Here is a 23,845-nt window from a genome sequence, read left to right on the forward strand (position 1 = left end):
TTCTCCAAAAAATCTGCGGAAACGCTCCCACCGCACCATCCATACTATTGCCCGATAGACCTCATACCAGGCACGGAACCTCCTAGAGGCTATGTATATCCACTATCACTCCCCGAGACAGAAGCTATTTCACAATATATCCGGGAGAACCTGGCTAGGGGTTTTATTAGAAAGTCGGTGTCGCCGGCTGGTGCAGGGTTCTTCTTCGTTCAGAAGAGTGGAGAGTTACGCCCCTGCATAGACTACAGAGGTCTCAATGCCATAACTGTAAAAAATAAATACCCTCTTCAGCTGATCTCTGAACTGTTTGACAGGTTGCGAGGGGCCCGGATCTTTACGAAACTAGATCTACGGGGGGCATACAACCTGATCCGCATTCGTGAAGGAGACGAGTGGAAGACAGCCTTTAATACCAGGGATGGCCACTATGAATATCTGGTCATGCCCTTCGGCCTTTGTAATGCGCCTGCTGTCTTCCAGGATTTCGTCAACGACATCTTCCGCGACATGCTCTCTACTTCGGTGGTGGTCTATCTGGATGACATTCTCATCTTTTCGCCAGACTTGGCCACTCACCGAAGAGACGTCTGCAGGGTCTTCGACCGTCTACGGGCGAACTCCCTTTTCGCCAAGCTGGAAAAGTGCCAGTTGGAGCAGGAGTCCTTGCCGTTCCTGGGCTACATCATATCGGCCCAGGGGTTGGCTATGGATCCTGCCAAACTGCAAGCGGTAATGGATTGGCAAGAACCTTATTCACTCAAAGCGATGCAGCGCTTTTTAGGGTTCGTCAATTATTACCGCCAGTTTATACCTCACTTTTCCACACTGGTTGCTCCTTTGGTTGCTCTCACGAAGAAAGGAGCTAACCCTAATGCTTGGACCGAACAGGTCTCCAAGGCCTTCTCGGCTATAAAATCGCATTTTGCTGGCGCTCCCATTTTACATCGTCCCGATGTGAACAAACCGTTTATACTGGAGGTAGATGCCTCTTCTGTCGGGGCAGGAGCAGTCCTTTTCCAAAAGGATGCTCAAGGTCGGAAGCATCCCTGCTTCTTCTTCTCAAAGACCTTTGCACCGGCGGAGAATTACTCCATCAGGGACAAGGAGCTGCTAGCCATGAAGTTGGCCTTTTCAGAGTGGAGACATCTCCTAGAGGGAGCTCGGTTTCTCTTCCAGGTCTATACGGACCATAAAAACCTGGTCTACCTACAGACGGCCCAACGCCTGAACTCTCATCAGGCCAGGTGGTCGCTCTTTTTCTCCCGCTTCCGCTTCACCTTGCATTACCTATCAGGAGAGAAGAATGTCCGTGCGGATGCTCTCTCACGCTCGGTGGTTTCGGTGGAGGAAGGGGAGGCTGAGCCTCGGTTAATCCTCCCGCTGGAGAGTTTTACGACCGTGGCTCTCGAGTCAGTGCCACCAGGCAAGACCTTGGTGCCTCCTCAGCTACGGCCTGAGGTCCTCGCCTGGGCACATGCCTCCAGGGTAGGTGGTCATTTTGGTAATAAACGGACCACCAAACTCCTGGCAAGGTCATATTGGTGGCCACATATGGCTCAAGATGTTAAGGAATATGTGCAAGCATGCATCTCATGTGCTCGGAACAGACCCTCTAGACAGAGGCCGGCGGGCTGCTGTATCCCCTGCCAGTGGCGGATAGACCTTGGGAGATGGTTGGCATGGATTTCGTGGTTGGCCTGCCCAAGTCTGGTGGCAGTACGGTCATCTGGGTGGTCACCGACCATTTTTCCAAAATGGTGCATTTGGTGCCACTCGCACGGTTGTCGTCCGCTCGTGGTCTTGCCACTTTGTTCATCAAGCACGTATTCCGCCTACATGGCATGCCGGACAAAATCGTTAGTGATCGAGGTCCCAGTTCGCGTCTCGGTTTTGGAGGGAGCTCTGCAGCTTACTCAGCATCGAGCTAAATCTGTCCTCCGCTTACCATCCCGAGACGAACGGATTGGTCGAGAGAGCCAATCAGACCTTGCTCACCTACCTACGGCATTTTGTTTCTGCCAGGCAGGATGACTGGGCATCCTTGCTACCAAGGGCCGAATTTGCCCTAAACAATGCGGTGGCTGATTCCACTGGTCAGACACCCTTTCTCCTAAACTACGGCCAACATCCACGCGTCCCTGTCATGATGCCAGTGTCCTCCACTGACTCCAGGGTGGCAGACTGGGCAGTGGAGGCCCGGGACATTTGGGATTGCACTCAGGATGCCATCCGTGCTTCTAAGGAAAGGATGAGGGCGTCCGCGGACATGCATCGGCGACCCGTTCCAAGCTTCTTCCCTGGCGACATGGTGTGGCTCTCCACCCGAAATATCAAACTGCGGGTCGAGTCCCCCAAGTTCGCGCCGCATTACATTGGACCTTTCAAGGTCCTCGAGCGAATTAGCTCGGTGATCTATCGCCTGGCTCTTCCTCCACATTTAGCCATTTCGGACGTGTTTCATGTGTCCCTCCTCAAACCAGTTCACATGGCCCGTTTTTCTGAGTCATCGGCCGGGTCGTCAGACTTATCGTCTGACGAGTTTGAGGTTAATGCCATCGTAGGGCTCAGGTTTGTCCGTGGCAAAAAATTTTATTTAGTGGATTGGAAGGGTCATGGGTCCGAGGCTCGAACCTGGGAGCCGGTGGAAAACGTCCACGCACCGCTCCTGATCGCGGCCTTTGAGCGCAGTGAGGGGGGGGCCCTAGGAGGGGGGTATGAGCGCAGTGAGGGTGGGCCCTAGGAGGGGGGGTAATGTTAGGCGTCGGATTTCTGGCTCTGCACAGCTGGAATCCAGAGCCATACATTCAGCGGTCTCCCTTTCCGCTCCAACAGCTCAGGGTCCTGCTCAGCAATCACGGCGAGCCAGGCGTGCTGCTCAGACTTGTTCTGTGAGCCTGGATGTTGCTGCCACCTCTGGTGCAGCAACGGTAGCGCAACCTGCTCAGCAGGGAACCGCTCCAGAGGCCAAGTCCTCGTGCCGTGCTACTGGGCATGCCCGCAACTTGACCTCTAACTGGAGAGCAGAGGTCACGTGTTCAGGTCCTGCGTCGGATCTGATTGGTTCCTTCCAGGGTACTGGAAGGTCACGGAAGCGCATGGCTATAAAAAGCCCGCATGGCGGCTCGGCCATGTGCTAGTGTAGCATATTATGCTGAGTGTGAATGGTGATGGATGCATGTTCTGGTGACTGACTTATTAAGAAACCCCTTCCCTCTGATATTACGAATGGTGACAGTGTGTTGGTGATAGTCAGCTCCCATTAGTGGCAAGCCAAGCGCCACTGTGCTTCCTGCACTGCACACTAGCGTCCGTCGGTCTCCGGCTTTCCGGCGCCGTCGTCTAGCGGCTATAGTTACAGTGGGGCAAAAAAGTATTTAGTCAGTTAGCAATAGTGCAAGTTCCACCACTTAAAAAGATGAGAGGCGTCTGTAATTTACATCATAGGTAGACCTCAACTATGGGAGACAAACTGAGAAAAAAAAATCCAGAAAATCACATTGTCTGTTTTTTTTTCATTTTATTTGCATATTATGGTGGAAAATAAGTATTTGGTCAGAAACAAAATTTCATCTCAATACTTTGTGATATATCCTTTGTTGTCAATGACAGAGGTCAAACGTTTTCTGTAAGTCTTCACAAGGTTGCCACACACTGTTGTTGGTATGTTGGCCCATTCCTCCATGCAGATCTCCTCTAGAGCAGTGATGTTTTTGGCTTTTCGCTTGGCAACACGGACTTTCAACTCCCTCCAAAGGTTTTCTATAGGGTTGAGATCTGGAGACTGGCTAGGCCACTCCAGGACCTTGAAATGCTTCTTAGGAAGCCACTCCTTCGTTGCCCTGGCGGTGTGCTTTGGATCATTGTCATGTTGAAAGACCCAGCCACATTTCATCTTCAATGCCCTTGCTGATGGAAGGAGGTTTGCACTCAAAATCTCACGATACATGGCCCCATTCATTCTTTCATGTACCCTGATCAGTCGTCCTGGCCCCTTTGCAGAGAAACAGTCCCAATGCATGATGTTTCCACCACCATGCTTTACAGTAGGTATGGTGTTTGATGGATGCAACTCAGTATTCTTTTTCCTCCAAACACGACAAGTTGTGTTTCTACAAAACAGTTCCAGTTTGGTTTCATCAGACCATAGGACATTCTCCCAAAACTCCTCTGGATCATCCAAATGCTCTCTAGCAAACTTCAGACGGGCCCGGACATGTACAGGCTTAAGCAGTGGGACACGTCTGGCACTGCAGGATCTGAGTCCATGGTGGCGTAGTGTGTTACTTATGGTAGGCCTTGTTACATTGGTCCCAGCTCTCTGCAGTTCATTCACTAGGTCCCCCTGCGTGGTTTTGGGATTTTTGCTCACCGTTCTTGTGATCATTCTGACCCCACGGGGTGGGATTTTGCGTGGAGCACCAGATCGAGGGAGATTATCAGTGGTCTTGTATGTCTTCCATTTTCTAATTATTGCTCCCACAGTTGATTTCTTCACTCCAAGCTGGTTGGCTATTGCAGATTCAGTCTTCCCAGCCTGGTGCAGGGCTACAATTTTGTTTCTGGTGTCCTTTGACAGCTCTTTGGTCTTCACCATAGTGGAGTTTGGAGTCAGACTGTTTGAGGGTGTGCACAGGTGTCTTTTTATACTGATAACAAGTTTAAACAGGTGCCATTACTACAGGTAATGAGTGGAGGAAAGAGGAGACTCTTAAAGAAGAAGTTACAGGTCTGTGAGAGCCAGAAATCTTGTTTGCTTGGTTCTGACCAAATACTTATTTTCCACCATAATATGCAAATAAAATGAAAAAAAAACAGACAATGTGATTTTCTGGATTTTTTTTTCTCAGTTTGTCTCCCATAGTTGAGGTCTACCTATGATGTAAATTACAGACGCCTCTCATCTTTTTAAGTGGTGGAACTTGCACTATTGCTGACTGACTAAATACTTTTTTGCCCCACTGTATTGCCGCGCTGCGGTAGCAGCGTCCATTGGCGGTTGCAACGCCACCCGCTGGTTATCCTGTGAGGCTAACAGGGCCAGCGTCTTTGTGTTACTTACTGTGAAGCGACTCTATGTCTGAACAGAGCCGCTCTTAGCGTTCGGGTGACGTTAACCCGAGCGCAGTACTCACCTAGTGGTGTGTCTGCCATTGTCCAGCAGCGGTCTTATCATCTACCGCACGGTGGACCCCGGGCGGCGAACGCACCTTCTATTATTTATATCTGGTGCGTTCCGCCAACCCTAACAGATGCTGTGCCTATGGGATGATGTGTGATGGGGATATAGGCGCGGGAAGCGGGATTCTTTTCTGTCATGTGCCCTTTGCTTCTTTCAGGGGGCAGACAATGGCTGGGAGGAGGGTGGATAAAAATCAATGTTTTTTTAAAAAAAATCAAAAAAATCGGATTTTTTTTATTTAAATCGGATTTTTTTTATTTAAATCGGATTTTTTTCAATAAACTGCTTTTTGAGGAAAATATTTTACCATCCAAAGGTTCTTCCATCATGAGATAAAGCTGAGTTGTTTAACTCAGTAGAATAAAGGCTGTATATGTGTAACATTCACAATGCCATGCTCTTCCAGAGGTTTCTGTAGGATTAGTGGGCAGTTTCTCTCCTATATTATCACAGACGCTCGCTTTACTTACGCAGTTCTCAAAACTGAATTTGACTCCGCAGAGGTCCCAGCCTCTTCTTCATGGCAAAAATGTTACAACATGAACAGAGTTGTGAAAAAGACCTTAATCCTATTGTTCTACAAACCTATGAATACAGAATCAACCCCTTCAGTGCCAAGTCCAAGAAGTTAGACAATATGTTTCTGATTGTTTGGAGTGGAATAGATCTGCACAACACAAGAAGAATGTGAATCTAAGTGTGAGGAGGAGGAAGGGCAAGCAGACAAGAAAATTAAAGTGAAACTTTGAGCACAATACTGCAGCATAGCCACAGACAGACAAGTCTGGATCTGTTTGTGTGTACGATCTGAGGTTTATTACATTCTTTCCTTATAATGGCAGCAGGCCGTAAAAGAGACCCAGTTTGGGAATATTTTAATGAAGCTCCTTCTCCTATCGGTAAGGCAGGCATGCGTGCAAAATGCAAACGATGCAACAAAGAGATGCAAGGCCTGGTGGCGCGAATGAGGCAACATCATGAGAAGTGCGGTGATGAAGATGACCAAAGAAACACTTCTGAACAGGCAGGATCTTCAGGTTGGTAAACATTTTTATTGAATCCTAGTTATGAAGAAAAACAAATATTCCTTTTGGGGCAGGGGCAGTGATGTGTTGTGTACAATAAGCAGAAATTGTATAAACAATAAAATAACAGCATTGACTTTTTTTGTTTAGGGGAATTCATGGATTCTGGAAACTATCCACCTCCAAGATCACCATCATCCTGTTCTACAGTTTCAGAGTTATCCATCCAGGATAGTGCTTCATTAGCAGCAGCAGCATCATCATCAGACACCCACAGCCACATATCACCATCACCCAAAAGGAAGAAAAAACCTTTACCTCCTGGAACCACCATAGATAGGTTTGTGATAAGAACTAGCAGATTAGAAAAAGAGTTGATTGATGAAAAAATTGCCTAGTTTATTTATGCAACGAACTCTTCTTTCCGTCTGACTGAGAACCCACATTTCATTAATATGGTTCAGTCACTGAGACCAGGATACAGTCCACCCGGCAGAGCTGATGTTGCAGGGAAACTGCTGGATCAAGTGTATGACAGAAAAATGGAGCAATGTGCAACAGCTCTGGAGGGTAAAATTGTTAACCTAAGTATTGATGGGTGGAGTAATGTCCACAATGATCCTATTGTATGTGCTTGTATAACAACAGAAGAAGGTAAAGTCTTCCTTGCACAAACAACTGATACGTCAGGAAATGCACACACAGCAGAATACTTACAAGAAGTGGCAGTAAAAGCTATAACGACATGTGAACAAAAATTCAAATGTCTAGTACACAGTTTGGTCACTGACAATGCTGCAAACGTATCCAAAATGAGAAGAGATTTAGAAGAGCAGGGAGGGAATACAAAGCTGCTAATAACATATGGTTGCAGTGCTCATTTGCTGCACCTCTTAGCCAAAGACTTAAGTGTTCCAGAAATAAAGGCTAATGTTGTTGAAATTGCTAAATACTTCTGTAATAATCATTTTGCAGCAGCAGCTCTGAAAAGGATGGGTGGAACCAAGCTAACGCTCCCACAAGATGTTAGATGGAACTCTGTGGTGGACTGTTTTGAGCAGTATATAAAAAACTGGCCTATTCTGATGACACTTTGTGAAGAAAATCGAGATAAAATAGATGGCACTGTCACGGCCAAAATCCTCAACATTGGGCTTAAGAGAAATGTTGAACATATGCTGAGCTTCCTGAAACCCATCTCTCAAGCTTTAAACAAAATACAGAAAAATAGCTGTTTTATTGCAGATGCTGTTGAAATTTGGAAGGAACTGAGTGAACACTTAAAAACAGAACTACACATGGACAGAATTAAATTACAAGCAGTAAACAAACGAATGGGACAAGCACTGACTCCAGCTCATTTTTTGGCAAATATTGTCAATATCCAATATCAGGGTCAAAATCTAAGTGCTGAGGAAGAGGAGTTAGCTATGACATGGGTATCCAGCAATCATCCATCTTTAATGCCAACTATAATAATCTTCAGAGCTAAGGGGGAACCATTCAAGAAATATATGTTTGCTGAAGACATTTTAAGGAAGGTCACACCAGTAAACTGGTGGAAGTCACTTAAGCGCTTGGATTTAGAGACTGTTCAAGTAATGATTTCACTTTTAACAGCAGTAGCTTCTTCTGCAGGCGTTGAAAGAATATTCTCTTCCTTTGGACTCATTCATTCTAAATTGAGAAATCGGTTGGGACCCAATAAAGCAGGAAAGCTTGTTTTTCTTTTCCAGATTATGAATAGGAACAAAGAAGAAGATGATGATGAAGATGACGACAAGTGAGCTACAGAGGACAGCAGGGACAGTAGTATTTAAGTTTTTCATGTGTCGGCTGGGCTGACAGTCTAAGTTTCTTAAAATATATATATTTTGTTTAGCCAAATTAGTTAACAAACATGGATGTTTGTTTAAGCAAATAACTTATGCTGTAATGTTGTTGTTGTTTCAGTTGAATAAATCTATTTAAATTGTTATTAAGGTCAGGATTATTTTTCTCCTTCCTAAGTACAACAGAACAGTGGTGTCGAAATATGAATGATTAACCCATTAAACTGGGGAGAAAAAAGTAATATAAAAAGTGATTCTAAAAATCTTCATCTACTTGCATGTTAAAGTAGCAAGAACTAGTTTAGGTAGAAACTTTGATTTAAATCACTGATTTAAATCAAGCCTTACTGACTAGTGATTTAAATCGTGATTTAAATCGTGATTTAAATCTAACCAATCAAATCCACCCTGGCTGGGAGCTTATATTTCTGGGGATGCTAGATTTCTCCCACCATGTCAGTGACTGTTGAGGTGTTGTCAAGTGGGAAAAGTTGCTCATAGCAACCAATCACAGCTCAGCTTCTTTTAAGCAGCTCTGGTGAAATGAGAGATGCTTAGTGATTGGTTGCAAGGAAAACTGTTGCTCATAGCAACCAATCACAGCTCTAATTCTAGCTCTGGTGAAATGAAAGATGCTTCGTGATTGGTTGGTGATACACACACACGTTCATTTTTATATATATTGTCTTTGACCCATGTTAAACTAGTGCTTGCCTAGTCTGTATGCACAGCAGTAGCCAGGTGTGCTCAACTTTCATACAGACGCACTGGATCCATTTTGGATCTGAGTACATCTGTTTTTCTGTGTGTTTTTAATGTGTTACATTAGGGATTGACAGGGATGGACAGCTGTCATTGAGCGGGGGCGCCACATCGCTAAATTAGGGTGCCAACATCCACTGTTAGGTAGGCCATCAGATCCTAAGGCTTACTAGGGGGAGCTTTAGGTATATTATATCAGCCCCCCAAAGACCGCTGCCCTGATTCCCTGTATGTTATCCTCATTTGGGGGTTTTTGTATATTTATCTAATTACTAATAAAATATATCTTTTAAGGGGAATTCTCTGTATGGTTTAGTTACTAATAAAATATATCTTTTAAGGGACATTCTCTGTATGGTTTAGTTTGGTACGTGTTACCCCCTTTGTCAGTTCATTCATACTGGTTTACGATAAATGAAAATACCAATCATACAAATATGCACTCACAAACAGAATGGAAAACCAGGAAGTAAAGGAAGGAAAACCCAAATGGGAGAGGATAAGAATATGCACACAGACAAATTTCTAAGCAACAGTCTCCTAAACACTCCAAAACGTTTATTACATTGCATCCTCTATTATGTATAGTGCTATTCAGGGCCGGGTTTGAGCGGTAGCCACCAGCCTAGGGCACCCTGAGGGGGGCACACTTTGAGAAACAAAGAAAGTGACATGGCTGAATGCCTGCGGCCATCCAGTGTCTTTCTCTGGCCGCAGACATTTAGGCCACTGAAGCTGGGGTGAGGGCACAAAAAGTTGTGAATAGGTGGGTACTTTAGGAGTTCTTTTACCTTAGTTTCTGGCCCTTTCCTTAGGTGCTGAAGGTTCATTGGGGAGGAGGGGTGGACCAGCATTGTTTGCATAAAGCAGAGGGATATGCATTTTGCATCTGCAGATGTGCATCAGAGCACCTATATTAATCACATGATCTCTAAAAGGAATCATGTGACATAATAGATTGGGAGCTGGGGGCTACACCCCCTAAACTGGCTGGGACCCTGGCTACTCTTAATCAGCCCTTGAATGTGTACTTATAAGCAGGGCCGTCATCAGGGCATTATGTTAGGAGTCGGATTTCTGCGTTTACTCAGCAAGGATCCAGATTCTCACATTCTGCACTCTCCTCCTATTTATCCACTGCAGAGGAGATTGCCTTGCAGCAAATTTCTCCTGAGGCTAAGTCCTTCTGTGCTCCTACTGGGCATGCTCACGAGAAGATCTCACATTGGAGATCGGGAGTCATGTGTCCAGGTCCTGTTCCAGATCTCATTGGTCCATCTCGGAGATCTGTAAGGTCCCGCACGGCTATAAAAAGTGCGCATGGCCGTTCTGCCATGCGCTAGTATAGACTATACTGCTATGTGTGAATGGTGATGGATGTATGACTCTGGTGACTGACTCATTTGAAACCCCTTCCCTCTGATATTACGCATGGCGATAGGGAATTAGTTTAGTAGTCAGCGCCAGTCAGTGGCAAGTCTTAAGCCACTGTGCTCACCGCACCGCTAGCGTCCGACATCGTGCTTGCCTTCCAGCCTTGTCGTCGAGCGGCAGTGTCTTACGCCGCGCTGCAGCCCCTCTTGGCGCTCGCGGTAGCGACGCCGCACACACGGTATGTCTAGAAGGACGCAGATCCTCTTAGGGCCTGCTCCTGTGACCAGATACCGTGTGAGCATTTTACTGAACTCTGTGACACTAACAGGTTCAGTGTTCTTTGTGTTTTTGTGTTGCGGCACCTCTGTGTGTGAACAGAGCCCGCTCTGCCCACTACGGGTGAAGTTGAACCCGTGCGCATTATACTGCCATATTGCTCCTGCCATCACTCAGCAGCGGTTGTAACACCTACTGCACTGTGGACCCCGAGCGGCGAACGCAATTTATTATTTATTTTTATTTAGTGCGTTACGCCGTTCCTAACATTATAATAGCGCCAGGGTCTGGCTAGTGATGGCAGAACAGCAGCAACTCTTAGGCCGGGATCACACACAGCGAGATACGGCAGAGTCTCGCAGGTTAAAACCAAGCTGTAGGCACCGGCAGCTCCATGTATTGCTGTGCGGCTGCACGCTCCGCTCCGGAGTGCCGGTGCCAGAGCTTGGTTTTAACCTGCGAGACTCGTCCATATCTGGCTGTAGTGTGACTCCGGCCTTACAGTGTATTCGGCAGCTTGTGGGCCGGCTGGCCACTCGTGAGATGGCTCAGCTGCACAATCCACCGAAGCTGTTGTAAAGGCAATCACAGACGCGGTTTCCCGTATGTCCACGTCCTCCCCCCGCGCCGACAGTTACCCGCCTCCCGTTGCCCGATAAACCGCCGCGAAAACACCGTGACGTGGAAACGCAGCCTTACAGATACTGAGGTAAAATACTGACCAAATACTGAATGTGTGCATGTGACCTGGTGATGAACACGTCTTCAGCCTTTCTGTTGCTCTGGACAGCAGGAGGGTTAAGCAGTGAACACAACCTGTCAGCAGGTTTTACCATATAGTGTGCAGCCAGCACTTGTAATTCCTCATATACAGTATTCTAGAATGCTCTGTAACAGTCCTCAATGCGCTCTCCAAAAACGAAAAATAGCTCTCATTATACTCACCCGTAGGGTGGTCCAGTCCGATGGGCGTCACTGGTCTTGGTCCGGCGCTACCTCGTCGTCCTTTTTGCTTTGCGTGGCTGAGGCTTCCTACAGCGTCCTCCATTGCGCTCCTGCGGAGGGCAGATAACAGTACTGTAGTGCGCGCTGTTCTGGCCTTTCCCAAAGCATACGCACTACAGTACTGGTATCTGCCCTCCGCAGGAGCGCAATGGAGGACGCTGTAGGAAGCCTCAGCCACAAAAAGGACGACGAACACGAGAGGAAGCGCCGGACCAAGACCAGTGACGCCCATCGGACTGGACCACCCCATAAGGGAGGATAATAAAAGCTATTTCGTGTTTTATTTTATGCAGCACACTGGGGGCATATCGCACTCCAGAATGCGGTCACAGGTGCTGGCCCGATTTATATGGGGAAAACCTGGCGACAAGCTCCATTTAAAGGGAAGCTGCATTACACAAGCCAGACATAGGAATGGCTCACCCTCTCCCCTCCTGAGAGCCCATTCACACGGACCCTACACGCCCTATGCCCGCGATACTTGTGCGGACGTGCGTGCTGTGCGGCAGTCACCGTGTCTGTCCGCATCCTCACACTCAGGCTCAGCCGCGCGATAATCACGTGACCGCGGGATCGGCTATCAGTGATCACGTGTTCGCGCCAGTTTTCCGCCTCCTGCGCCGTCGCCCCCCTTTCTGTCACCTGATTGAGTTCGGCCGCCACTTCCGGCAGTCACTGGACAGCTCCCGATCCGTTCCGCCTGGGTCACCGTTTGTTTGGTTGTCAATGGCAGAAACCGTGGCAGATACCCGCCGCCTACACAGCAAACCCCAGAATCTGAACGACGCGTACGGGCCGCCAAGCAATTTCCTGGAGATAGATGTGAGCAACCCGCAGACGGTCGGTGTGGGCCGGAACCGCTACACGACATACGAAGTCCGGCTGAAGGTGAGCGGGGCTGTGCGGCGCTACCGGGGGACTGGTCAGTAAGGAGTCAGTAAGGTACCAGCCTGTACCCTGGCGCAGTACATTCCTATACTGACCTGTGTGCTGTGCCACCTACCACCCTGTACCCAAGAGCTGGCGCAGTACATTCCTATACTGACCTGTGTGCTGTGCCACCTACCACCCTGTACCCAAGAGCTGGCACAGTACATTCCTATACTGACCTGTGTGCTGTGCCACCTACCACCCTGTACCCAAGAGCTGGCACAGTACATTCCTATACTGACCTGTGTGCTGTGCCACCTACCACCCTGTACCCAAGAGCTGGCGCAGTACATTCCTATACTGACCTGTGTGCTGTGCCACCTACCACCCTGTACCCAAGAGCTGGCGCAGTACATTCCTATACTGACCTGTGTGCTGTGCCACCTACCACCCTGTACCCAAGAGCTGGCGCAGTACATTCCTATACTGACCTGTGTGCTGTGCCACCTACCACCCTGTACCCAAGAGCTGGCGCAGTACATTCCTATACTGACCTGTGTGCTGTGCCACCTACCAGCCTGTACCCAAGAGCTGGCACAGTACATTCCTATACTGACCTGTGTGCTGTGCCACCTACCAGCCTGTACCCAAGAGCTGGCGCAGTACATTCCTATACTGACCTGTGTGCTGTGCCACCTACCAGCCTGTACCCAAGAGCTGGCGCAGTACATTCCTATACTGACCTGTGTGCTGTGCCACCTACCACCCTGTACCCAAGAGCTGGCACAGTACATTCCTATACTGACCTGTGTGCTGTGCCACCTACCAGCCTGTACCCAAGAGCTGGCGCAGTACATTCCTATACTGACCTGTGTGCTGTGCCACCTACCACCCTGTACCCAAGAGCTGGCACAGTACATTCCTATACTGACCTGTGTGCTGTGCCACCTACCACCCTGTACCCAAGAGCTGGCACGGTACATTCCTATACTGACCTATGTGCTGTGCCACCTACCAGCCTGTACCCAAGAGCTGGCGCAGTACATTCCTATACTGACCTGTGTGCTGTGCCACCTACCAGCCTGTACCCAAGAGCTGGCGCAGTACATTCCTATACTGACCTGTGTGCTGTGCCACCTACCAGCCTGTACCCAAGAGCTGGCGCAGTACATTCCTATACTGACCTGTGTGCTGTGCCACCTACCAGCCTGTACCCAAGAGCTGGCGCAGTACATTCCTATACTGACCTGTGTGCTGTGCCACCTACCACCCTGTACCCAAGAGCTGGCGCAGTACATTCCTATACTGACCTGTGTGCTGTGCCACCTACCAGCCTGTACCCAAGAGCTGGCGCGGTACATTCCTATACTGACCTGTGTGCTGTGCCACCTACCACCCTGTACTCCAAGAGCTGGCACGGTACATTCCTATACTGACCTGTGTGCTGTGCCACCTACCACCCTGTACCCAAGAGCTGGCGCGGTACATTCCTATACTGACCTGTGTGCTGTGCCACCTACCACCCTGTACCCAAGAGCTGGCACGGTACATTCCTATACTGACCTGTGTGCTGTGCCACCTACCAGCCTGTACCCAAGAGCTGGCACAGTACATTCCTATACTGACCTGTGTGCTGTGCCACCTACCAGCCTGTACCCAAGAGCTGGCACAGTACATTCCTATACTGACCTGTGTGCTGTGCCACCTACCACCCTGTACCCAAGAGCTGGCGCAGTACATTCCTATACTGACCTGTGTGCTGTGCCACCTACCACCCTGTACCCAAGAGCTGGCGCAGTACATTCCTATACTGACCTGTGTGCTGTGCCACCTACCAGCCTGTACCCAAGAGCTGGCGCAGTACATTCCTATACTGACCTGTGTGCTGTGCCACCTACCACCCTGTACCCAAGAGCTGGCGCAGTACATTCCTATACTGACCTGTGTGCTGTGCCACCTACCAGCCTGTACCCAAGAGCTGGCGCAGTACATTCCTATACTGACCTGTGTGCTGTGCCACCTACCACCCTGTACCCAAGAGCTGGCACAGTACATTCCTATACTGACCTGTGTGCTGTGCCACCTACCAGCCTGTACCCAAGAGCTGGCGCAGTACATTCCTATACTGACCTGTGTGCTGTGCCACCTACCACCCTGTACCCCAAGAGCTGGCACAGTACATTCCTATACTGACCTGTGTGCTGTGCCACCTACCACCCTGTACCCAAGAGCTGGCGCGGTACATTCCTATACTGACCTGTGTGCTGTGCCACCTACCACCCTGTACCCAAGAGCTGGCACGGTACATTCCTATACTGACCTGTGTGCTGTGCCACCTACCACCCTGTACCCAAGAGCTGGCACGGTACATTCCTATACTGACCTGTGTGCTGTGCCACCTACCACCCTGTACCCAAGAGCTGGCACAGTACATTCCTATACTGACCTGTGTGCTGTGCCACCTACCACCCTGTACCCAAGAGCTGGCACAGTACATTCCTATACTGACCTGTGTGCTGTGCCACCTACCACCCTGTACCCAAGAGCTGGCGCAGTACATTCCTATACTGACCTGTGTGCTGTGCCACCTACCAGCCTGTACCCAAGAGCTGGCGCAGTACATTCCTATACTGACCTGTGTGCTGTGCCACCTACCAGCCTGTACCCAAGAGCTGGCGCGGTACATTCCTATACTGACCTGTGTGCTGTGCCACCTACCACCCTGTACCCAAGAGCTGGCACAGTACATTCCTATACTGACCTGTGTGCTGTGCCACCTACCACCCTGTACCCAAGAGCTGGCGCGGTACATTCCTATACTGACCTGTGTGCTGTGCCACCTACCACCCTGTACCCAAGAGCTGGTACAGTACATTCCTATACAGACCTGTGTGCTGTGCCACCTACCACCCTGGGGACAGTAAGGTACCAGCCTGTACCCCAAGAGCTGGCACAGTACATTCCTATACTGACCTGTGTGCTGTGCCACCTACCACCCTGGGGACAGTAAGGTACCAGCTTGTACCCCAAGAGCTGGCACAGTACATTCCTATACTGACCTGTATGCTGTGCCACCTACCACCCTGGGGACAGTAAGGTACCAGCTTGTACCCCAAGAGCTGGCACAGTACATTCCTATACAGACCTGTGTGCTGTGCCACCTACCACCCTGGGGACAGTAAGGTACCAGCCTGTACCCCAAGAGCTGGCACAGTACATTCCTATACAGACCTGTTTGCTGTGCCACCTACCACCCTGGGGACAGTAAGGTACCAGCCTGTACCCCAAAAGCTGGCACAGTACATTCCTATACAGACCTGTGTGCTGTGCCACCTACCACCCTTGGCTCATTAAGGTACCAGCCTATTCTCCATGAGCTGGCACAGTACATTCCTATACTGACCTGTATGCTGTGCCACCTACCACCCTGGGGTCAGTAAGGTACCAGCCTATACCTTATGAGCTAGGCATAGTACATTACCGTACAGACCTGTGTGCTGTGCCACCTACCGCCCTTGGCTCATTAAGGTACCAGCCTATTCTACATGAGCTGGCATAGTACATTCCTGTACAGAGCTGTGCCACCTACCACCCTGGGGTCAGTAAGGTGCCAGTCTATACGCTATGAGCTGGCACAGTAGATTACCGTACAGACCTGTATGCTGTGCCACATACCAACCTGGGGTCAGTAAGGTACCATTCCCGTACAGACCTGTGCTGTGCCACCTACCACCCTGGGCTCAGTAAGGTACCACCCTGTACTCGCATGAGCTGGGTACAGTACATTTCTGTACAGACCTGTGTGCTGTTTGCCTCCTTCTACTGTGAGATTAGTAAAGTACCAATCTATATCCCATGATCCAGCATGAAATTCGCAGCTGGGTTTTGCTGTTTTTTCATGCTGATATACCATACTAAACATTATATGTGTGCATATATTCATAGTGTGCGCAGATGATAGATATATTGAATTGGGTAGGAAAAAAAATCTATTAAACTGATTTGTAGTGCTTGTTACTTGTGTTTGCCGAGGGTGCTCGGGTATGCACAGAGTAGCGCGGGTGCTCAAGTGCCATTTTCGCCTCCCCGCGGCTGTTAGACAGCAACAAAACATGCGGGGATTGCCTGACATACGTGCATACCCGAGAACCCTTGGCAAACACGAGTAACGAGCACTTGCGCTGCTGTAACTTAGTTATCTCCCATTATAGATTTTGGCACAAATCTCAACCCTGACTCAATACTCGTGGTGTTATGTAAATTGTTAAAAATGTTTGGTACCCAATTTCTGAAGTTCTAAGCAAATACCTTTTATACCACAGCAAGTATCTTTCTCCTGGAGCTCTCCTATAAATCGGCCAAATCTTTCACCATCACTTAATGGTCGTATGTATGGCCATCGTAAGATTTGGGATTTATCAAAAAAGTAATGTGTCAGTGATGCTGTGCGACGTCACTTGTACGATGTCGAATGTGTCAAGCACATGTTATATATTCTTGACAACAGCTGCCAGTAGTACGCTTCCTATATCACTGTCAATGGTTCTGATATGGGTGGCATATTTTGTTATAATATTTGCCAGAGATCACAACAGCTTGGTAGTCACATGCATAATGCTAAGGGTTTGTGCACATGTGAAATATTTTTCTGCACAGTTTTATCTAAAGCCAGCAAAGCGAATGAGATTTCTTAAGTGTCATGCACACATCACTTAAGGCCCCGTCACACTAAGCGATCTCTGTAGCGAGATCGCTGCTGAGTCACAACTTTTGTGACGTAACAGCCATCTCACCAACGAGATCGCTGTGTGTGACAGCGATCAGCGAGCGGCCCCCCTGCCGGGATCGCTGATCGCTGGAAGAAACCTCCGAACACTTCTTTCGTCGCTGGTCGCCCGCTGGCCAGCACGCATCGCTGCGTGTGACAGGCGGGAGACCAGCGATCAGGTGTAAAAAATAATAAAAAAAATATTGTTATTCTCACCTTCCGACGTCCCGTTCAGCCATCCTGCCTCTCTCCACGCTCCGGTCCCAGTGAGACTTTGTTATCCCGCGAGACCGTGACATCTCGCAGTCATTCGTGCAAAGGATCACTGGGACCGGAGCGTGGAGAGAGGCAGGATGGCTGAACGGGACGTCGGAAGGTGAGAATAACTATATTTTTTTATTTTGATTCTATTTTTTACAGGGATGGCAAGTGATGCCGGGCGCTCGGCATCGCTGTGCTGATCGCTGGTGAAGCTGTCTGTGTGACAGCTCACCAGCGATCCTGACACCTTGATATCGTTGTCGGGATCGCTGGTAAGTCGCTTAGTGTGACGGGGCCTTTACTTGTTTTTCTTTGCACGTGTGAAGCTATTTCAATTCATGAACATACCACAGCTACTGGTCAGGAGAGGACTCAAAAACGAGGATACAGACAGGACACCATGGGATCAATGAGGAAATCATGAGGTAAAATTTGTACTGCTTCTGGTTTTCAACAAGTTTTACCTCACAGAAAGCAACAGCTGTGAACCCCTGCTATAATGTCTGTCCTCCCCTGCCCAGGAGCTGTGGTATGATCAGACCATGTTCCTGTACGGTCAGACACAGCCATTACACAGTACACAGGGGCACATTTATAAGATTATCTCAGCACAGGAACATTTTATTTCCAGATCACAGCCAATTGTAGAAATTATTATTATTCAAAGATCTGTTCATACCCTAAGAGCCACAGGTGGCTTGCAAGCCGCTGGCTGGGAATTATTTTTTTTTTTTATAAACCTGCCTATATTCTGTGTACTTTTGGAGCAAACCTCTTTGTAAGGCTGGCGGATACCTTAGAGCGGGGCCGTCTGCATACGTAGGCCCCAATTAATCAAACTGGTTTCTCCAGAATTCTGATGTAAAGCTGTGTGAAATGTGGCAAAATTGTTGTGCATATATTTAGCGACTTCTGGCATTCTTACACCAAATGCTGCCACGTCCTGCAACATTTAGAAAAGTGGATGGAGTTTGGTGGGAATGGATGTGATTAAGCTCAGCAAACAAAATCATCATTTATGCCACTTTTGTGGCGTTAATTATGCCGGAAATGATCTCCAGTTTTTGATTGGAGTCCACTGCTTGTGGTGGTGCAGGTGAAAGATGCCCCATATTCAGCAGATCCCCGACCAGTTTTGATGAATTAGGACCATAAGGTGCCTTCACACTGAAAGCCTGTTGTGCACGAGCTTTCTTGTCGTGTAATCAGCCTGCTGATCACCTAATGAATGAGAAAAACACTCGTTCACCAGGTGAAAAGTCAGTATGCACAGAACAGTCTATTACAGATCTGTGTGCATAGATTACTTTGGTCTACCGGTGTAAACAGGCTATTAATCGACCACCTAAATGATTTCTGTCCGACAGCTGTTTTGTGCCGCCAGTTAGTCTGTGTAAATGGATCCAAGGTCTATTGCAAAGTGAGCAATGGGGGAGGGCTCTTTCATTATCCCGTTGCCTTTCACAAACAATTTGTCTGATGTAAACTATGTAAGAAGGTCTTAGGTGGAAATAATGGATATTCTGGCACATATAAGTATTTTTGTACACTTGTGATTGTAAAGTGGGAGATAACTGCAGGTTGTCTTACTCAGCAGAAGGGAATAGGCCACTGTCAGATCCCTGATACCAGTTTATCTCCAGCGAGAACCCAGAATGAAAATTTTGTAATCCAACATGCATAATCCTTCCATCATACCCATTAAATGGTTGGTTGTTTCCACAGAAATCTGCGAATTTTGCTGACATTTATGAAATCTGGTTTCACCTAAACTTTCTGTGAATCATTGCATTAACCATAAAGCTACAAAGATACTAGTAGTTTGTCATTGTCAATCCACACTATTCCTAGTGAATGGATGTCTGGAACCCCTGATGGTGGTCTATAGGCCCGGGGCCATGTGGCGAGCACAGTTCGCACAACTGTAGTGATCTCGTGCTTATACTAAGTGAGCAGTGGGAGTTTTCTATTAGGCTAGGGCTATACAATGACATTTGCTGCACAAAAGGAAACCTCTTTGTAACTTGTCTGTGACTACTTTAAAGCTGCGTTTTTTCTGTTAGTCACATGCAAGTTGTATTAGTCAGTTCGCAGGGTTGTACTGCAACACCAAAGGAACGCGTCACAACAAACTTAATATTGCTGGTTAGCGCTAACTTTGCTTCTTCCACCATTATCCTCAAAATCCAGCAGCAACCGCCACAAATTCCCATAGGGTAAGGATGGGCCTACCCAGCGACTTGTCATTTGACAACAATACTCAGAAAAGTCATATGGCCAAAACGTGTGCAGCTTGCCTTCGACTTACTGTTGCGCTACTATTTAAGAGCTCTGATTTTGCTGTATATAAATAGTCAAGTTGCAGACAAGTCACACAGTGAAGTCTATGGCAAGTGTGATGGGTGTGACTTGTCACAGGCAACAAAAAGTCCAAGTCAATAAGAAACATTTTCAACTGTCACAGTATGATACCATAGGAAATCGCAATGTGACACTGCGATTGTAGTGTAACATGGCATGTGTAGCCCTAGCCTAAGAGAAATAGCCTGCTGTCAGGAAAATTGAGCATTCATATATTAGGCCTGTTTCACACTTCCGTTGTTGTCTGTCAGTTGTTATCCGTGAAAATGGCAGAAAACGGATCCGTGATCGTTGAGATCAACGGGTGTCACCGGACCGTTCTTTTGACGGATCCGGCGAAAGTGAAATTTTAAAGGAACCGCAGAGAGAGAGAGAGAAATGTTTTTTTTTTTCTTTTCTTTTTTTACGATCACGGAAGGCATTACTGGGTTAAAAATGACCCCGGAGCAAAGCTTCTGGGCATGCACTTGCGCACATGAAAATAGCGGACCGTCAAGGAGAAAAAATGTTGCAGTGTCCGTCTCATCCGCCCGGGAGCCAGAAAAATTTTGGCGGATCTGTAAAAAAACGGGGGTGACGGACGACCGTCAATAATGTAAGTCTATGGGGGGAAAAAACGGATCCGCCCCTTTTTTGGTGGATCCGTTTTTTAAAAAAAATTGTCGGATTATGACTGACGTGAAAAAACTGAAGTGTGAAAAAGGCCTTATATGTAAACTCCTCTTCATAAATTGAGCAAGTCTGCAGTCATGTCAGTGTGGCTGTTTTATACAGGTCGCTTATCACTGCAGGACCAAAGTTACTGCTCTGAGAGATCTCCCCTATCATCACCAGCTAATCAAAGTTGTTTCAGGCCATACAGTTGTGCTCAAAAGTTTACATACCCTGGCAGAATTTTTGCTTTCTTGACCTTTTTTTGAGAATATGAATAACGCCAAAACGTTTTCTCCACTCATGGTTAGTGGTTGAGTGAAGCCATTTATTTGTCAAACTACTGTGTTTTCTCTTTTTAAATCATAATGACAACCCAAAACATCCAAATGATCCTGATCAAAAGTTCACATACCCTGGTGATTTTGGCCTGATAACATGTACAGAAGTTGAAACAAATGTGTTGGAATGGCTACTAAAGGTAACATCCTCACCTATCCTCACCCTGTTTGCTTGTAATCGGTGTGCATAAAAGCTGAGTGAGTTTCTGGGATCCAGACACTCTTGCATCTTTCATCCAGCCACTGATGTTTCTGGATTGTGAGTCATGGGGAAAGCAAAAGAATTGTCAATGGATCTATAGGAAAAGGTAGTTTAACTGTATAAAACAGGAAAGGGATACAAAAAGATATCCAAGGAATTGATAATGCCAGTTAGCAGCGTTCAAACGGATTAACAAATGGAAGATCAGGGGTTCTGTAAAACTACGGTCAGGTAGACAAACAAAAATTTCACCCACAACTGCCAGGAAAATTGTTCAGGATGCAAAGCAAAACCCACAAATAACATCACCTGAAATACTGAACTCTCTGAAAACTAGCGGTGTGGCTGTTTCAAGATGCACGATAAGGAGGCAATTGAAGAAAAATGGGCTGCGTGGTCGATTCTCCAGAAGAAAGCCATTACTGTGCCAATGCCACAAAGTATCTTGCCTACAAGAGGCAAAACAGCACAGAGACCAGCCTCAAAACTTCTGGAACAAGGTAATTTGGAGTGATGAGACCAAAATTGAATTTTTTGGCCACAACCATAAACGTTACATTTTGGAGAGAAGTCAACAAAGCCAATGATGAAAGGAACACCTTTCCTACTGTAAAGCACAGAGGTGAATCGCTGATGTTTTGGGGAAGTGTGAGCTACAAAGACAAAGTAAACTTGGTCAAAGTTGAATGCAGCACATTATCAGCAAATACTGGAGGCACATTTGCAATCAACAGCACGGAAGCTGAGTATGGGATGTACTTGGACGTTCCAACATGACGACAATCCAAAACACAAGGCCAAGTCGACCTGTCATTGGCTACAGCAGAACAATGTGAAGATTCTGGAGTGGCCATCTCTGTCTCCTGATCTTAATTTCATTGAGCCACTCTGGGGAGATCTCAAGTGCGCAGTTCATGATAGACAGCCCAGAAATTTACAGGAACTGGAGCTTTTTGCCAAGAAGAGTGGGCAGCTTTACCATCTGAGAAAATAAGAACCTCATCCACAACTACCACAAAAGACTTCAAGCTGTCATTGATGTTAGAGGGGGCAATACACGGTATTAAGAAATGGGGTATGTGAACTTTTGATCAGGGTCATTTGGATGTTTTGGGTTGTCATTATGATTTAAAAAGAGAAAACGGTAGTTTGACAATAAATGGCTTCACCCAACCACTAACCATGAGTGGAGAATTTTTTGGTGTGATCATTCATATTCTCTGAAAAAAAGGCCAAGAAAGAAAAAATTCTGCCGTGGTATGTAAACTTTTGAGCACAACAGTACATGCAGCGTAGATGGCCTCCTCATCTCACCATCACCAGTTTGTGCTGAGATTTCACAAGTCATAGCCAAGGTTCAACTGCATGTACTCACCAGGAGAGTTAATGCCTCACTCTCTCATAAGTGAATTCAGCTTAATGTGATGGGTGGTAGAAAATTCTCTGGAACTGTTTAATCATTTCTTTCTGTTCTGCTTTTCAGAAGAGACTGCAATACTTTTAGCTGAGGTAGCTCGTCAAGCCTCAACTGCTATCAGCGACTGCAAGCTCCATTTCACCCAACAGAAACTGCCACTGCCAAGCAGGAGAAAGGGGCACACAGTGGTGGTTTGAATTCTCGCTGTGGGCTCCTCTTGTCTAGGTCCATGTTTGCAGACAGTCCCAATGTAGGGTCTTCCACTCAGAGGATGACAATAGGCAACTTTATATAGCTGTGAAGTAGGTGAATACTTGTTATAACGTTTACTGTGATTGCTTGGAAAAGAAGAGGTTTTGCTCTGGTCAACATATAGGCTAAACATTAGTGGCAAACTACTTTTGACTACTAGAAATGTATGTGCTTAGAAGCTCCCAAGATCGCTATATATATGGACTTTTCTGGGATAACAGTTTTAATACATTTTTATGTGGCCATCTGGGAGTGGTTTCACTGTATATAGATATGCAGTCATATTGTGTACATGGTGTTTTGTGACCTCAATAATCCCAATTTCCTGACTGCCTGATGTAAAACGTGAGACGATAATTTTCCTATTTCAGGAAACTGAATCGCTGTCCTCAGCCATAAATCTGCACAGTTTATTACATTCTTTAGCCCACTGAACAGTAAGGCAGTGGAAAACCCGCTTATGTTTAGACATATTTACACGCAGAGCAGTAAATTCGGTTGAAAATGCTGAAATACGTAAAAATGATTACTGTGACCCCCACCAAACCCAAGAACAAGGTCTGCAGAGTCCTTTCTAAATGGAGCATTAGTTGAGCATTCGAGCCGGTGCTCTATTCATTGTCTTTGCAATGATTGTGGATAGCCAAACCTCATACTCATTCTGTGACAGTCCAATAGACCATGAATGGAGTAATTGCATGTACGGTATACTTGACCACCACTTCATTTAGATGGAGATTCATTTGGGGGTGAAATCCAGCGACTGCAGCTTCCTGATAGGGTTAAAGAGGGAACACTCTTCCTCATGTTAATCATCTCTACGTGCAGCTGTTGTAAATGACAGTGGGGTAAAACGTCTGTGACCCATGCAAAAAAACTAAACAATTTTGGCCAGTGAAGCAGGATGTTAGCTGTTATATACAGCCGACGCACACTGCTTTTTCTCCTGTCAGGGGGCGGTAATTACTTAAAGGGAATCTGAATAGCAAAAACCTTCTGTCAATCTGCGAGCACCTTAATATAGAGGTAGACACCCTGATCTCAGTCATGTGTCATTTACTAGGTTGCATGTTGTAGGTTCAATAAAACGATAAAATCAGTGTTTTATTCGCAACCTATTTTCCCTAGAGGAATAGTTGTCTTGTGCCATTTAGTCCTTCTACTCTTTGTAACCTTTGCTGCACTACTGAGTAGCAGCTTACTGCCTATGCACAGTTGACACAGAAAGCTTCCGATCAGTGGAGTGTGTTGGGTTATACAGAGCTCAGC

The 23,845-nt window shown here is 47.1% G+C and overlaps 1 protein-coding gene across 2 annotated transcripts in view; it reads left to right on the top strand.

Annotated features, from left to right (window-relative positions):
* The first annotated feature begins 11,876 nt into the window (after nt 1–11,876).
* Nucleotides 11,877–23,845, top strand: part of SNX3 (sorting nexin 3) — a 52,976-nt gene continuing 41,007 nt past the window's right edge. Inside the window, exon 1 of one of the 2 annotated variants that reach the window (XM_073576058.1) lies at nt 11,877–12,341. In XM_073576058.1, the coding sequence (XP_073432159.1) occupies nt 11,922–12,341 (420 nt within the window). In that variant the 5' untranslated portion in view covers nt 11,877–11,921. The remainder of the gene's footprint in view (nt 12,342–23,845) is intronic. The other variant, XM_073576057.1, reaches the window with a different exon arrangement.

Source organism: Dendrobates tinctorius, unplaced genomic scaffold, assembly GCF_039654945.1.
Source record: "Dendrobates tinctorius isolate UK_male_01 unplaced genomic scaffold, ASM3965494v1 ptg000046l, whole genome shotgun sequence".
NCBI lineage: Eukaryota > Metazoa > Chordata > Amphibia > Anura > Dendrobatidae > Dendrobates > Dendrobates tinctorius.